This window comes from Salvia splendens, chromosome 22 (genome assembly GCF_004379255.2).
Source record: "Salvia splendens isolate huo1 chromosome 22, SspV2, whole genome shotgun sequence".
In the NCBI taxonomy this organism is placed as follows: Eukaryota; Viridiplantae; Streptophyta; class Magnoliopsida; order Lamiales; family Lamiaceae; genus Salvia; species Salvia splendens.
Window position 1 is genome coordinate 25,584,085 of NC_056053.1, and position 14,886 is coordinate 25,598,970.

The 14,886-nt window shown below is 40.0% G+C and overlaps 1 protein-coding gene across 1 annotated transcript; it reads right to left on the bottom strand.

Moving 5' to 3' along the window:
- Window positions 1-10,782: 10,782 nt before the first annotated feature.
- On the bottom strand, window positions 10,783-13,144 carry LOC121787353 (root phototropism protein 2-like). The gene is made up of 5 exons (XM_042186063.1): window positions 12,986-13,144; window positions 12,838-12,907; window positions 12,366-12,743; window positions 11,551-12,276; window positions 10,783-11,386 (listed from the first exon to the last, which is right to left on the bottom strand). The coding sequence occupies exons 1-5, from the start codon at window positions 13,027-13,029 to the stop codon at window positions 10,913-10,915; spliced, it is 1,692 nt and encodes a 563-aa protein (XP_042041997.1). The 5' UTR covers window positions 13,030-13,144; the 3' UTR covers window positions 10,783-10,912.
- Between the last annotated feature and the right edge of the window lie 1,742 nt (window positions 13,145-14,886).

A 14,886-nucleotide genomic window follows, 5' to 3' on the forward strand; every position in this document is an offset into this window, starting at 1 on the left:
CTAGGGGAAGCGCCAGGGTCCCCCGAGGTCCAATCGTTAGCTCCTTTCCATATCGATCCCGAGCTCCCCTCACTCGCCCGCATGCAACAGCATCAGAGCCTGATAGACAACATGGACAAGTGGCATGCCGCGACTGACCCCTTATACAAGTTGATGCTGAAGGATGTCATCGATAGTTTGCGGCGCGATTGGGGATGCCACCCTTGCACGTGAGTGACGACGGGACTGGCGGCGGGGACGGCGATGAGTGAGACGGGGGCCGCATTTGTTGAAGCTTGAGGTTGTTTCTTTTTTAGCTATGTATATTTTTTTAATAATTATGTATGTTTTTTGTTTTAAATAAAGTGGTTGTATTTTCTCTGTATTCGTGTCGAAATTTTAATTCTGTAAATTGTTTAATTTGGTGAATTTGTGAATTTTTATTATTGTGGATGTCCGCCATTGTGCAGTAGGATGTCCTTATGACATGACAAGAGGTGTTTTTTGGGGATGTCCGCTATTGTGCGGCCGCATCATTGCGGACCTAAACCCTAATGTAGGTAGTTCCAATAACTCAAATATTGCTTCTAACAAAGTGAGGTTCTTGAATCAAGATAAAACAAATTTCCTATTCTATTCATTCTTACTACTACATTATGAGACTAGGTTTCTTTTACACTCAAAAGAATTATCATCTTTGAAGTAGCTAAACACATAATTCAAAGATGAATGAATTTAGATTATTTTCCTATGGAAACACAGAAAACATTCATTAAATTCCTTCGAATCAGCTCTTAATGTCTACTGGAGACTCTCTCTCTGAACAAGATAAACTCTCAAGTTAAGAGATATTCAAATTCAAAAATTATGAACTCACATAAATGCAACTATGAAGCCCATTCAGAATTTAAAACCATAGATAGAGCTATAAGTAGGAAAACGAAATAGATTAAGACATTCAATCCATGATTTACGAATCAATTGCATATAAGAGTAATGGAAAATCTCCTAAGGTGTACCATGGATATTCTATTTCATAAGGTGTACCATGGAAAATCTCACCACTTGTGACAATAAGAAAAGAGATATTGACACCTAATATCATGGAACTTTAAAAAAGTTGGATTTTTCCCACGAATTTTGAAATTGACAAATAATATCATGAACTTGACCCCGAGTTATTTCCCACTAATGAAAAAATCCCAAAAAATAATATCATGAAACAATTTTTTTTTCGTAATTTCTCGACAACAATTTCGAGAGTTTTAAATTTTTCAATATTTGAGAATAGTTTTTTTTGAAGTACACGCTCCAAATTTATTCTTCAATCTATTAATATAACCATAATTTTTTCATTGGTGGAAAATAACAAACTCATGGTAAAGTTAGTGATATTATTTGTCAATTTCAAAGTTCGTGGAAAAAATCTAACTTTTTAAAAGTTTCATGATATTAGGTGTCAATATCCCATAAAAAATCATGCGTAACAATCTAATACAAAATGGGAGTTGATATAATTTGTAATTAATTTGTAATGTAGTTTTCCTGTTGAAGTTGAAGGGTTGAACAAAGAGACAGACAAATCTCAATGAGTTGTTAAATGAAACATAAATTAAACACAAAGAGACAGACTTCCATTTTAGTCCATTCTTTAAAAATAACAACTTTTAAACTTTATAGTTTAATAAATCTTTACACCCTTATACATCAATTTATTTACCACTTATACCATTAATAAAGTGGACCCCATAATCCACTAACATTAATTTTTCTCTCCCTCTCTCTTAATTTACCACTTTTTTCTCTCACTCTCTCTTACTTTACCAATTTTTCTCTCCATCTCTTACTTTACCAAATTGTGCATTAAAACCCATGCCGTTTCAAATGTTTCTATTTTTAAAAAATGGAGGGAGTACTTCATATGTCTCATGTTACTGGATGCGTTTCTTTTTGGCACGAGATTAAGAAAGTTGTGTTTAGTGAGTTAAATAAAGTAAAATAAAATAGAGGAAATATAATAAAGTAAGAGAGAGTAAAGTAAGAGCATCTCCAGTGGTTAGCGGACAAGCAATAGCCCAGCCATGCCACATCAGCAGCACTAAATTCCTCCTGCCACATCAGCAGGATAAGCAACTGGACAAGCATAGCCTTGCCACATCATCAGCACCAAAAACAAATAATTAAACAATCATACAAAATACGGAATTAAATTTACAACACATATACGGGAAAATTCTCTAATAATATTAAATTTTAAAAAAAACATTAATTAAAAAAAAGTAAAAAAAAAATTACATTACTTAAAAAAAATCCTAATCCACGCACGGGCCCACCCCTCCGCCGCCGCCTCACTCCTCGCCGTCGTCGCCACTATCCGGGACCCCCAAATCTGCGGCATCTGAGCTCGCGTCAGAGCCCCCGACCTGTGCCGCGCCGGGATTCAAATCCTGTCGCATACTCACGAGCACGGCGTGAAAAAAACTCTTCTCCTCGGGGTCAGTTGCATTCTTCCATTGATATATAACCTTGATCATCTGAGCCCTCGCTTGTTGACACGCCAAGAAGACGAGGCCGGCTGTCGAGCTGCCAACAGGGGGGATGCCGAGCTAGCGGTTGATGGTGCTGAGGATCCGTAAGTAGTACTTCGAGCCAAGGATGCTGTTGTTCAGATAGATCATCTCCATCTTCACCTCCTCCTGCGCCCGCAACACCTCGAGTTGCCGATTTTAGGCGGGTGTAGAGCTTGGAGGAATTGTTGGCAATAGGATTGTGAGGGCTTCACGTCGAGAATCATACCGGTAGCCGTTGGTGGCAGAATCAAGGTGGAACAAGTTTGTGACGATGCGTGCCTGTTGGTTAGAGAGAGAGAAGCAGGGACACAGAAAAAATTATCTATAGGGGCAGTAATTTCTAAATTTTGTTCCAAAGTTATACTTTTGGGTGTTTTAAATTATTTGTAAGAGCTTTTATACAATAATTTACATTAAACTTAGATAAATTTCAAAAATTTATAAAAATAAAATGTTTAAAAAATATTTTTATTGAGGGCTTTAGCCCCACCCTACTTCTACATAGGTCCGCCCTTGAAGAGGAGGGCTTTCCGAGTAGCGGAAGTCGGCATCTAATAAAAAAGACGCCATAGTTATATTCCTTTGAATTTTTAGGGTTTCGTACGTCGTCTTCATAATTACTTTGCTTTACTTTTTATTTTTTATATTGGACTTAAGATTCACATTGCACTAATTTTTCACTTTCTATAACGGAGTATATTTCTTAAAATTCATGTTGAGTCAAAGTGAGACATATGTTGGGAAACGGAGGAAGTATTTCATAGTATTTTGGTGCGGAATCGGGGTCGTTGATAGGCGAAACAACAACCGGAATTGCACCTATTTGGATGGAACCACGAAGAGGAGTAGAGAATGAAGAAAAACTAGAAATTTGCATTAATATTCCGAATGAGAATACAATTGAAGGAATTACATCTTTATATAGCAGCTAGCTCAAGTAACTAACTTGAAAAACGGTTGAGCCAACTAACTACTTTCCAGCTCATCTTTATGCCCCTCGCGTCTTTGTCGTCCTCTGTTTCTCTTATGTTGATTACATGCATCAAACCTCCCCCCTTCCAATAACCTTGTCCTCAAGGTTTAAAAAGAGGGAAACGTTCTTGAATATCGTGAAGAAATTCCCATGTAGCATCTTCGGGAAAAGAATTTGCCCAATGTATTAAGACCTGTGTTGCTGGATTGTTGCCTCGTTTAACCAATCGTCGGTCCAAAATTTGCACTGGCTCGAGAAAGGTGGAATTACCCACTTCTGGAAGTGTTCCGTGTAACTGATCAAGAGGTCCCATTTTTTTCTTCAATTGGGACACATGGAAAACCGGGTGGATCTTCGAGTCAGTCGGTAATGCTAGTTTGTACGCCACTGCACCATATTTGTCGATAATCTTGAAAGGACCAAAATATCGTGGGCTTAGCTTATGAAATTGACGATCACGGAGGGTATTTTGGCGATATGGTTGAAGTTTCAGATAAACCCAATCCCCCAACGCAAATGAGCGATCAGAACGATGCCTATCATGTTGCTGCTTCATACGTTTCTGAGCACGGCTGAGATGATGTTTAAGAACTTCCAGCATTGCCTCTCGAGCAAGCAAGCTTTCATTCACATCATGTACACTCGAATCACCTCTAAAATAAGGAATATGAATGGGCGGAGGATACCCATATAAAGCCTCAAAAGGAGTAGTTTCAATGGCCGAATGGAATGAAGTATTATACCAGAACTCGGCTAAGCTGAGCCACTTGCTCCAATCAGATGGTTGATCCCCGCACATACAGCGTAAATAGGTTTCCAAACATCTATTCACGACCTCAGTTTGTCCGTCTGATTGAGGATGGTAAGCTGTCGACATATGTAGTTCGACCCCTTGTAACTTGAAAAAATCAGACCAAAAGTTACTCATAAAGACCTTGTCTCGGTCACTGATCAGAATACTAGGCAAGCCATGGAGTTTAAAAACGTGATCTAGGAAAGCTTGAGCCACCGTGAGAGCTGAATATGGGTGCGAGAGAGACATAAAATGCGCATATTTGGTGAGACGATCCACCACCACCAAAATAGTAGATTTCCCCTGAGAGAGTGGCAATCCTTCAATAAAATCTAAGCTTACCTGAGACCAAGCTTCTTCAGGTATAGGTAGTGGCTGAAGAAGACCAGGGGATGCGCTATTATCATATTTATAGCGTTGACAAATGTCACATTCTCGGATGTAGTTCCTTATTTGCTTCTCCATGTTCACCCAGTAAAACAATGAAGAAAGCCTCTTGTAAGTAGCCAATATTCCCGAATGACCTCCAGTACAAGTGTTATGGAATAATTGGATTATCTTGAGCCTTAAATCCACATCATTACCCACCACCAATCTGCCTTTCCTTCTGAGTTGGTTTCCAATCCATGAGTATTTAGATTGAGCATCAGGTTGTTGTTGCAAATCTGCAATCAGTTTCTTTAGTTGTGGATCTGAGTCCCATGTTGCTTGAATCTGGGGATACACATCTGTAGATATGGTGGTGATAGCCATACAGAAGATTTCAGAGGAATGGACTCTTGAGAGTGCATCAGCAGCCACATTCTCAGCACCTTTCTTGTATGTAATTTCAAAATCGAATGCCATTAGCTTTGATAACCAGCTGAGTTGAGCAGGTGTGGAGAGTTTCTGTTTAAGAAGATGGCTCAAGGTTTTATGATCAGTCCTGACTACAAATGGCTGAGCACTCAAATAATGACTCCAATGTGTCACTGCAAACACAATAGCTAATAACTCCTTGTCATATACTGATAAAGCTCTGTTTCTGGCAGAAAGTGTTTTGCTGATAAAAGCAATAGGATGGTTATTCTGCATTAAGACAGCTCCTATCCCATAACTAGATGCATCAGTCTCCACCACAAAAGGTAAGGAAAAATCAGGGAGTGCTAGAACCGGTGGAGATAACATAGCCTTTTTCAAAGCAACAAAAGCTGCTTCAGCTTCATCATTCCAGCAGAAAGCATCTTTTTTCAATAGATCAGTTAAGGGTCTACAGATTATACCATAGCTTTTTATAAACTTCCTGTAATAACCTGTGAGTCCAAGAAACCCTCTGAGTTTGGATACATCAGTTGGTGTAGGCCAGTTCTTCATTGCTTGCAATTTTTTTGGATCAGTAGATACTCCAGCAGCAGATATAATATGTCCCAGATATTCAACCTTCTCTTTAGCAAACTCACATTTGCTCTCTTTAGCAAAGAGGGTATAGTCATGGAGCTTCTGAAATACCAACCTCAAATGAATCAGGTGAGTTTCCACATCAGGACTATATATCAATATGTCATCAAAGAATACTAGCACAAACTTCCTCAGAAATGGTCTAAACACATCATTCATCAAACTTTGAAATGTGGCTGGTGCATTGGTGAGACCAAAAGGCATCACCGCAAATTCATAATGTCCATCATGCGTTCTAAAAGCAGTTTTAGGAATGTCCTCCTTCTCCATTCTGATTTGGTGGTACCCGGCTCTCAAATCTATCTTGGAGAAAATAGTAGCTCCCTTCAACTCATCAAGAAGTTCATCTATGAGGGGAATAGGATATTTATCCTTGATGGTAATCTTGTTCAACTGTCTATAATCCACACACATCCTCCATGTGCCATCTTTCTTCTTTACTAATACCACTGGAGAAGAAAATGGGCTGGAACTAGGTTGGATAAAACCTTGTTTAAGCAGATCAGCCACCTGCTTCTCAATGATAGTCTTTTGTATAGCAGAGTGTCTGTAAGGTCTGGAAGTTACAGGAGAAGAGCCAGGTGCTAATGTAACTTTGTGGTTATGAGATCTCAGTGGAGGTAATGAGGTGGGTTCAGCAAAAATAGCCTTCTGCTCCTCCAGAAATGATTGAATATTAACAGGAATGGGAGCCTCAGAAGCATCAGTGATTTCTCCAGAAAATAGTGTGGGATTACCTTCATTGGTGACTTGTATACAGCACAATTGAATACCCTCAGAGTGAGTGAGGATTTTATTCATCTCTTTCTCTGAAATTGTGTGAACTTGTAACTCAGTGTTGCCTCCTCTCACCAGGTGTCTTCTACCATTTAAGGTGAAGTCCATAGTCAAGTTCTTGAAATCCCACTGAATAACACCCAAGGTCTCTAACCATTGAATTCCCAATACCATATCACAACTTCCCAATGGAAGTAGAAGGACATCAGTTACAAATGGAGTCCCCCTCAGCAACCAACGCATGTTTTTACACATAGATTTACATTCCAAACGGTTTCCATCAGCCACATCAACCATCACTGGATTCACAGGCGTAAGGTGGAGTCCTATCTTTTTAGCCAACTGAATATCCAAGAAATTGTGAGTACTGCCCGAGTCAATCAATATATGGACAGCCCTTTTTCCAATACGACCATTAACTCTCATTGTTCGAAAGCCTCTAGATGGAGAACCATTAATAGCATGAATTGAAATAAGAGGATTCTCTTCATCATTCACTTCCTCATCCAGAATTTCATCATCAACAGATAATTCCCTCACTCCATCATCTATTTCCAGTAGGTATAGTTGCTTCCTAGCACATCTATGTCCTCTCTCGAATTTTTCATCACAGCCATAACAGAGTCCTTTAGCTCTCTTTTCTGCCATTTCCTCCTCAGTTAATAGCCGTTTAGTTTTAACAGTAGGCATAGTAGGAGTAGGTAGTAATGGTGTGGAGTTGGAAGTAGATCTAAAGTCATTGTTACTAAAACGCTTAGAGTTTGGAGGATAGACATCTCTAGCATTAGTAGATAGATCCTGTAATCTGGCTAAGGCATATGCGTGTATTAAGGTTTGCGGCATGAACATTCTTACTGCCTTTTGAACATGTGGTTTCAAACCATTAATAAAGTGACTGATAGCATAAGCTTCAGATAGGGACACACGACCAAGCAATAGTTCGAATCGATCATGATAATCAGCAAACGAACCTGTTTGTTTGAGTGTTAGAAGCTCAGTCATTGGATCTCCAAGCAATTGATCACCAAATCTGCCTTCCAACGCTCTCAGAAACATCGGCCATGGAGTAATCATAGCTCGATCTTGATACTTAGCCCAATTTTGGAACCATTGAAGTGCACGGCCCTCAAAATTGATCACAGCCAGACGTACTTTCGACTCTTCCGGTGTCAGATCCACCGCAAAGAAGTGTTCGCAACGAAGAATCCAACCAGTTAAATCCTCTCCGTTGAAAATAGGAAAACCAACCTTTGATTGACGAGTAGCAAAATATTGTTGGCGCGGCTGAGCTCCAGCACCAGCACCATTAATTTGAACGTTCGCAGCACCAGCACCATTGAATTGAACGTTCGCAGCACCAGCACCAGTCGCCGGTGGAACAAAACGAGAAATCAGTTCGTTTTGTTGCAATTGAAGAGCTAGAAGCTCCTCACGGAACTCCTTCATAGTAATGTCGCGTGCGTCCTCAGATTCAGAAAGCTTAGCAGAGAATTCAGCCATAGTAGCCTTGACTGATTCCTCTAGGCGTCGCATCTCACCGGAGCGGGTGTCCACCATGACGGAGGCAGGATCGTTGAGGCTGATACCACTTGGTGCGGAATCGGGGTCGTTGATAGGCGAAACAACAACCGGAATTGCACCTATTTGGATGGAACCACGAAGAGGAGTAGAGAATGAAGAAAAACTAGAAATTTGCATTAATATTCCGAATGAGAATACAATTGAAGGAATTACATCTTTATATAGCAGCTAGCTCAAGTAACTAACTTGAAAAACGGTTGAGCCAACTAACTACTTTCCAGCTCATCTTTATGCCCCTCGCGTCTTTGTCGTCCTCTGTTTCTCTTATGTTGATTACATGCATCATATTTCAATTATACAACATATTTTCTCGTTTCCTTTTTCTACAAGATTGCATTTTTTTTTGCAATTTCATTCCAACTCGTAAGTTCAAATTTTACATCTACTTAAATTAAATTTTCAAAACATTACGGCCACTTAAATTAAGTTTTCAAAACATTACGGCTTTCTAATTCTTTAATATTTGTAGTAGCTTCCGAAATGCGCACATATGGTTAATTTGGGCCTTAAATACTGGGCCTATATGCCTCATGTCATGAAAGCCACTGAATAGGAGTACCTATGTGCTAATCATTTATCCCAAAAATAATTTGACAATATGTTTATCATGTAGTCCGAATAAAACCATAAAATAAGGATTTGCAATCATGTGGCTGTATTCATTACACCTAATCGTATAGGATAAGATAACTGCAATCTCGTATTTATTGAATAAAATTATTACGGTCAATTCAACTAATCTAAGAGCACCCGCAACGCGGGCCGCGGGCATTCCGCGTTTCGTTCCTTCGGAACGAAACCGTAGCGGAACGCGTTGCGGCACTGCGTTTCGTCGCGGTTCCGTTCCCATGCCGTCCCGGGTGCCGTCGGCACGAGACGCGGCACGGTCCGTGCCGCCACGCGCTTCGGCGACGTGGCTCGCCCTGCGTCGTGCGTGACGCCCACTCGCCGGCCCGCGAGTGGGCGTCGTCACGCTGACGCAATAAATTCAATTTTTTTTAAAAAAAATGAATTTTTAAAAAAATATTTTTTATTTATAAAAATTGTTTTTTATATTTAAAAACAATTTTTACAAATAAATGAATACTAGAAATTCGTATTAGTCCATATATATTTGATGGGCTTGCGAATTTATGAAACTCATTCTTGGTTGTCTCTCTTTTATAGAGACATCCTTGAATGTTTCATGTTCCACTTTCGATGTGGGACAAACTCATTCTTGGTTGTCTCTATTTTATAGAGACATCCTTGAATGTTTTATGTTCCACTTTCGATGTGGGACAAACTCATTCTTAGTTGTCTCTATTTTATAGAGACATCCTTGAATGTTTTATGTTCCACTTTCGATGTGGGACAAACTCATTCTTGGTTAACTCTATTTTATAGAGACATCCTTGAATGTTTTATGTTCCACTTTCGATGTGGGACAAACTCATTCTTGGTTATCTCTATTTTATAGAGACTTCCTTGAATGTTTTATATTCCACTTTCGATGTGGGACAAACTCATTCTTGGTTATCTCTATTTTATTGAGACATCCTTGAATGTTTTATGTTCCACTTTCGATGTGGGACAAACTCATTCTTGGTTATCTCTATTTTATAGAGACATCCTTGAATGTTTTATGTTCCACTTTCGATGTGGGACAAACTCATTCTTGGTTGTCTCTATGAAATTGAATGAATAGTAATTTAAGGAACGGTTAAGGAACAGATAAGAAACGGAGGGTTGCAGGTTTCGTTCCTTAGTTAAGGAATGAAGTAAAAAGGTACAGTGGGGCCGGCAAATAGTAGTTTAAGGAACGGTTTAGGAACGGTGGGGGAACAGCGTTGTGGATGGCCTAATACTCCATGTCTTCGTGATTTTTGTTAAATTCCAACAACAATCTGGCTTCTTCTTACTAGAGGTCGGGTCATTGGCCAGGGAGAAAAATTGTGCATCACATCAAGCAGTTGTCTATCATGGCTACATCTTTATTAGTAATTGATTACTGTATATATTAATTATATAATTCCATACGCAAAGTACTACGAAATAAAATCGAGATAATAAATACTACTACTTCTTCAGTCCTATCAAAATAAGCTACTAGTATTCCTATTTAGAACGTTCCATCTAAAGTGAATTATTTCACTTATTAGCAAAATATAATATGAGTAATTACTTTCTCCTACTTTGATCTTTTCATCATACTTCTCTCTCAATTCCATTAATTTATTCTTTATCCATTTTTATTTATATTAAGTGCCAAAAAAAATGTCTATAGTGGGATAAAGGGAGAGAGTATTACTTTACTAAAATGGCCCACATTGAATTCTTTTATAAGGTTGTGGTTAAATCTCAACATCAATTTCGTATCCCATAGCAAGTGGGAATTCTGGAGGTTGGGACCATATCGACTGATTGGTAAGAATGAATAATTGAATGCGGCAAAGCCCACTTGTTTGTCGTCGATTACGATTGAATAAGTTAAGTTTTACAGAAGTACTATAACTGATAGTATAAAATATCGAGGAACGAAATAAAGAGCCTCAACTAATTTTCAAGGCACAAACACGTAACTTATGGTTCATTCCATTCCGTAGACATATAATTAAACAATAGATCAAAATACAACTACACTATGATCTATGCACATAAATTATCGATTTTGCATAAAAAAAACATGAAGATAGTCAAACAATATCTTCTCATATAACTAGAGCAAACATAAACATAAAACTCTTTACAAGATTAATCATCTATATATATATATATTAACACACCAATATAACAACAAAAAAAATTATGAAAATCCAAAACTTAGGAAATGGAGAATCGTCTTCTTCTAGGTTTAGTCAAATCAGGCATTCCATCTTCAATATTCAAAGTATCTTTGGATCCATGCTTGAAGGGATTCAATTTCCCTAAAGTCTTGGACATGGAAGAGAAGAATGTAGTCTTCTTAGCACTAGATTTTGATGATGTGGGTTCGCCTTTTTTGATATCCTGAATGTACATCTTCATCTTCAACAACTCTGTCCTCAGCTCTTCGTTCTCCTTAACGAGGGAGGTGTCGGCTTGCACTTGGTTCCTTGTCGTAATGGCGTCTACAGTATTGTGATCATCCTCTCCACTTCTGAGCTTGAGCTGATCGTAGTAGAGCGCGTGGAGGACTATTTGCACGGGGAGGCGCTTGTTCTGAGAGGAGTGAACCCTAGCCTCGTACGATAGCTTGAGCGGGTCCATCACACTGCAGACCTTCTCTCGCTCAATCTCATCAAGATTCGGATGCGCCTGTACGTACCATCAATACAAGTCATGAATCTTGATTCTTGATTAACACAAGCTAGCAACATGAACAAAAAATGCATAACATGAAGCATGATTAACACAAGCTAGCAACATGAACAAAAGCATAGACCGATCGAGTAATTCAATAAAAAATGTTATAGTTATACCTTGAGATAAATATCAATGGCGCGATAAAGATCGTCGTCGACCTTCCTGGCAGGCTTGGGAACCAAATTGGCAATCCCATTGAACTTGGAGATGCTCAAATCAGCATAAGTGGCTATCTCCCCAAGATAAGCATCGATGGTCTTCCCAACTCTGAGCATCGCGGTGGAACAAAGCTCTTTAAAATCCCCAGCATTGAAAACCGCTACGCTCTTCTCCCTCTCAACGAATCCAGATATGATCTTCCTGACACTCTCAAGATCAAACAGCCTCTCACCGTCATAGGTGAAAGACAAAACCAACAAATCATCAACCGTGACATGCTCCAAGATGAGAGAAACCCTCTTTTCCAGCTCGCTCTTGCACCGGCCGTCTGCCCTCAAGAAAATTGCTGTCCGAAGCAGACAGCACAAGAAGTTAATCGGAAAAGCCGATTTCTCCGGCGGCAGGAGGGCCACGATTGTCTCTAGGATGTCACGCTGGCGGAGGCGGAGGTCGGATTCGGCAGAGTCTATCGAGCGGACACCGTTGCCGGAGTGATCGCGCACGAGATCGCGAAGGGATCTCTCGGTGTAGGTTATGATGGCGCTAGCTAGAGTTAGTCCCTTTGCACCTCTTGCTTTCATTGATGCGATGATCCCTTCGAAGAAGGTTATGTCCAAGATTGTCAGCTCCTCCGTCCACCAATTCGGTGGAGAACGGCTTGGGAAATTCGCCTCCACACAAGCCTATACGGAGTAAGTAAGTACTACTTATATAAATAACTCAATTAGAGTAGTAGTAGTAGTAGTAGGTAATTGTAGTAATTGTGAGTGACCTTGGCGGTGGCAATCTCGACGCAGCGTTGTACGATGCCGAGATCGTAGGCCATGGGGAGGAGATCCTCGCATGACTTGAGGACGACGAGAGCGCCGGAGAGGGTGGTTAGCGCCACTTGGGACATAAAATCCTCGGTCCTTCCGGCGAGATTCCCGTCGCAGTACTTGTCGGTCATCTGCAGATACTCAGCGGCGCAACGGAGGGCGGCAACGTTGTGCACCGTGATCTCGAAGTTGACTCCGTAGCAGAACTTGGCCGCCTTTTCAAACATCTCCGGCCCGCCGGGAATGTCAGACAGATTTATTCTCGTCAAATCCGTTTCTTTCGAATCCAGAATTACCTTCCGTATGTGGTTGCTCTTCGCCACTAGCATGAACTGCGTACAGGTACACCGCACCATACCACCATAAAAATAAATACTACTAACTATATGAAATCCTTGACAAAAAACAAAACCTTAATTTAATTACCTTGTGAAGGCAGAAGTTGGCTTCTCCAACTTCCACGATGATGTCAGTTGAGATTTCTTGGGAGAAAACCCTGACCAAATCAAAACCACCATTAAATCACTACATACTCCTACCTATATTTCCAAAATTATGGATTACCACTATTTACCATTGGCCTGTTCTTTCCATAGCAAGAGAGAATCTGTTAGCCATCTGGGAGAGTTTCAGATGTGTAGGAGAGCTTAATATAAATTATAATGTGCTGTATATAAAGAGCTTAAATAATTCATCATGTACTACTAATAAATTAAACTTTATACTACTTGTCTCAACTTTTTAATGTAGTCTATTCTGCCTTTATATACTACTATCTCTTTTCATTAGTATATTTTCATTTTTTTGTGGGATGTATTTAATTTGATTACAAATCTGTTATATTCAAATAAAGGAAATAAAGAATTTTGTTTAATTATTTAATCAAAATGTCATCTGTGTTTACCGCTACGTATTTGCATATATTATGACAGTGTCTAAAATTTTGAATGTAGATTATGATTAAATTCAACAAATGTTAATGGCGTGTTTGCCGCTGGACAGAAAAACACAAATCTGGTCAAATCATGTGTGCTGTATACTATTGCCTTGGTGATTTCTAACCACTCAATCAAGTGGCCACGCTTCCCACACTTGAACTTGGTTGTCTTAGTGCCACGTCACTCTCTGCTTGTCTCTAGGGTGTCAAATCGTGCGTGTCCGGTCGTTATCGTGTCGACACGAACACGATAACAACAAACACGAACACGACCTGTTAAGAAAACCCTAAACACGAACACGAACACGACCCGCTACCCTCAGACACGAACACGACACGAACCCATTAATGACACGAACCACTTCGGGTCAACACGACACGATAACAACACGTATTGAAAAGTGATTAAATATTTAAATGATTTAAATGAGATATGACTATGAGACTATGAAAGTCAATTTAATAAATATTGAAAAATGAAAATAATAAGAATTAATAATATTAAAATATTATTTGTTAACGGATAACACGAATCCGACACGAACACGACACGGACACGTATTGTTAACGGATAACACGAACCCGACACGAACACAATAAGCTCTGACACAAACCCATTAATTTCATGCCGGTTCGTGTCGTGTCAAAAATTGCCAGCCCTACTTGTCTCTCTGGCCAACTTTCTTCTTTACATAGTTCGGACAGCATAATTGAGTCACGTTATGGGCCACCACCGTATCTGGATTTCACTAATCCGGAGCGGACACATAGGATAGGATGCTTACTCATGTTCAATCCATATAGCCCGATATAGGTCATCCAATTGCCCTGTTTATATTAATATGGATATCATATGGTCAGCTTATTCACTTTAAATTTCTCTAAAAGAAAATCTTCTAGTGTAATTCATCACTTTTAGTATCAACTATAATCCTCATTTTCTAATTTTCTCCTTTTACACACATAACAGACCAATGCAGCCATGGCCACTCTCTCCTTTCTAATATCGACATATCATTGTCACCCATACTGCCATCGATGGGTGGATGTAAAAAGAAATATTGACAGTGGCTAAGGCCATCCGCAATGGGGCGGACGATGGCACGCCCGATGGTGCGCATCGTCCGCGCCCGCCATTGTCCGCCCCATTGCGGGTGCGTGACATAGGCCGCGGACGATCGTCGCGCCCTATACTAAGGGGGCGGAATATAGGGCGGACGATGCCCATTGTCCGCCCCATTGCGGCCTACGCGGACGATGGCCGCAGACGATAGGCCATCGTCCGCGCCATCATCCGGCCCGCTGTGGGCTACGCGGACGATCGACGCGGACGATGGCACGCAGTTTCGTTTTTTTATAAATAGAGTTCATTTGTAATTTCATTTCACGATTTCACTTTCGAAACTTATTATTACATTTACATAATTACTACGAAATGGATTCAAGTCCCAATAGTCCTATGTTTAGCGGAGAGGCGCGTTGGCCGGGTACAGAACCCGGTGAATATCGTTCGTTCGACGCCGACACCCAGTACGATC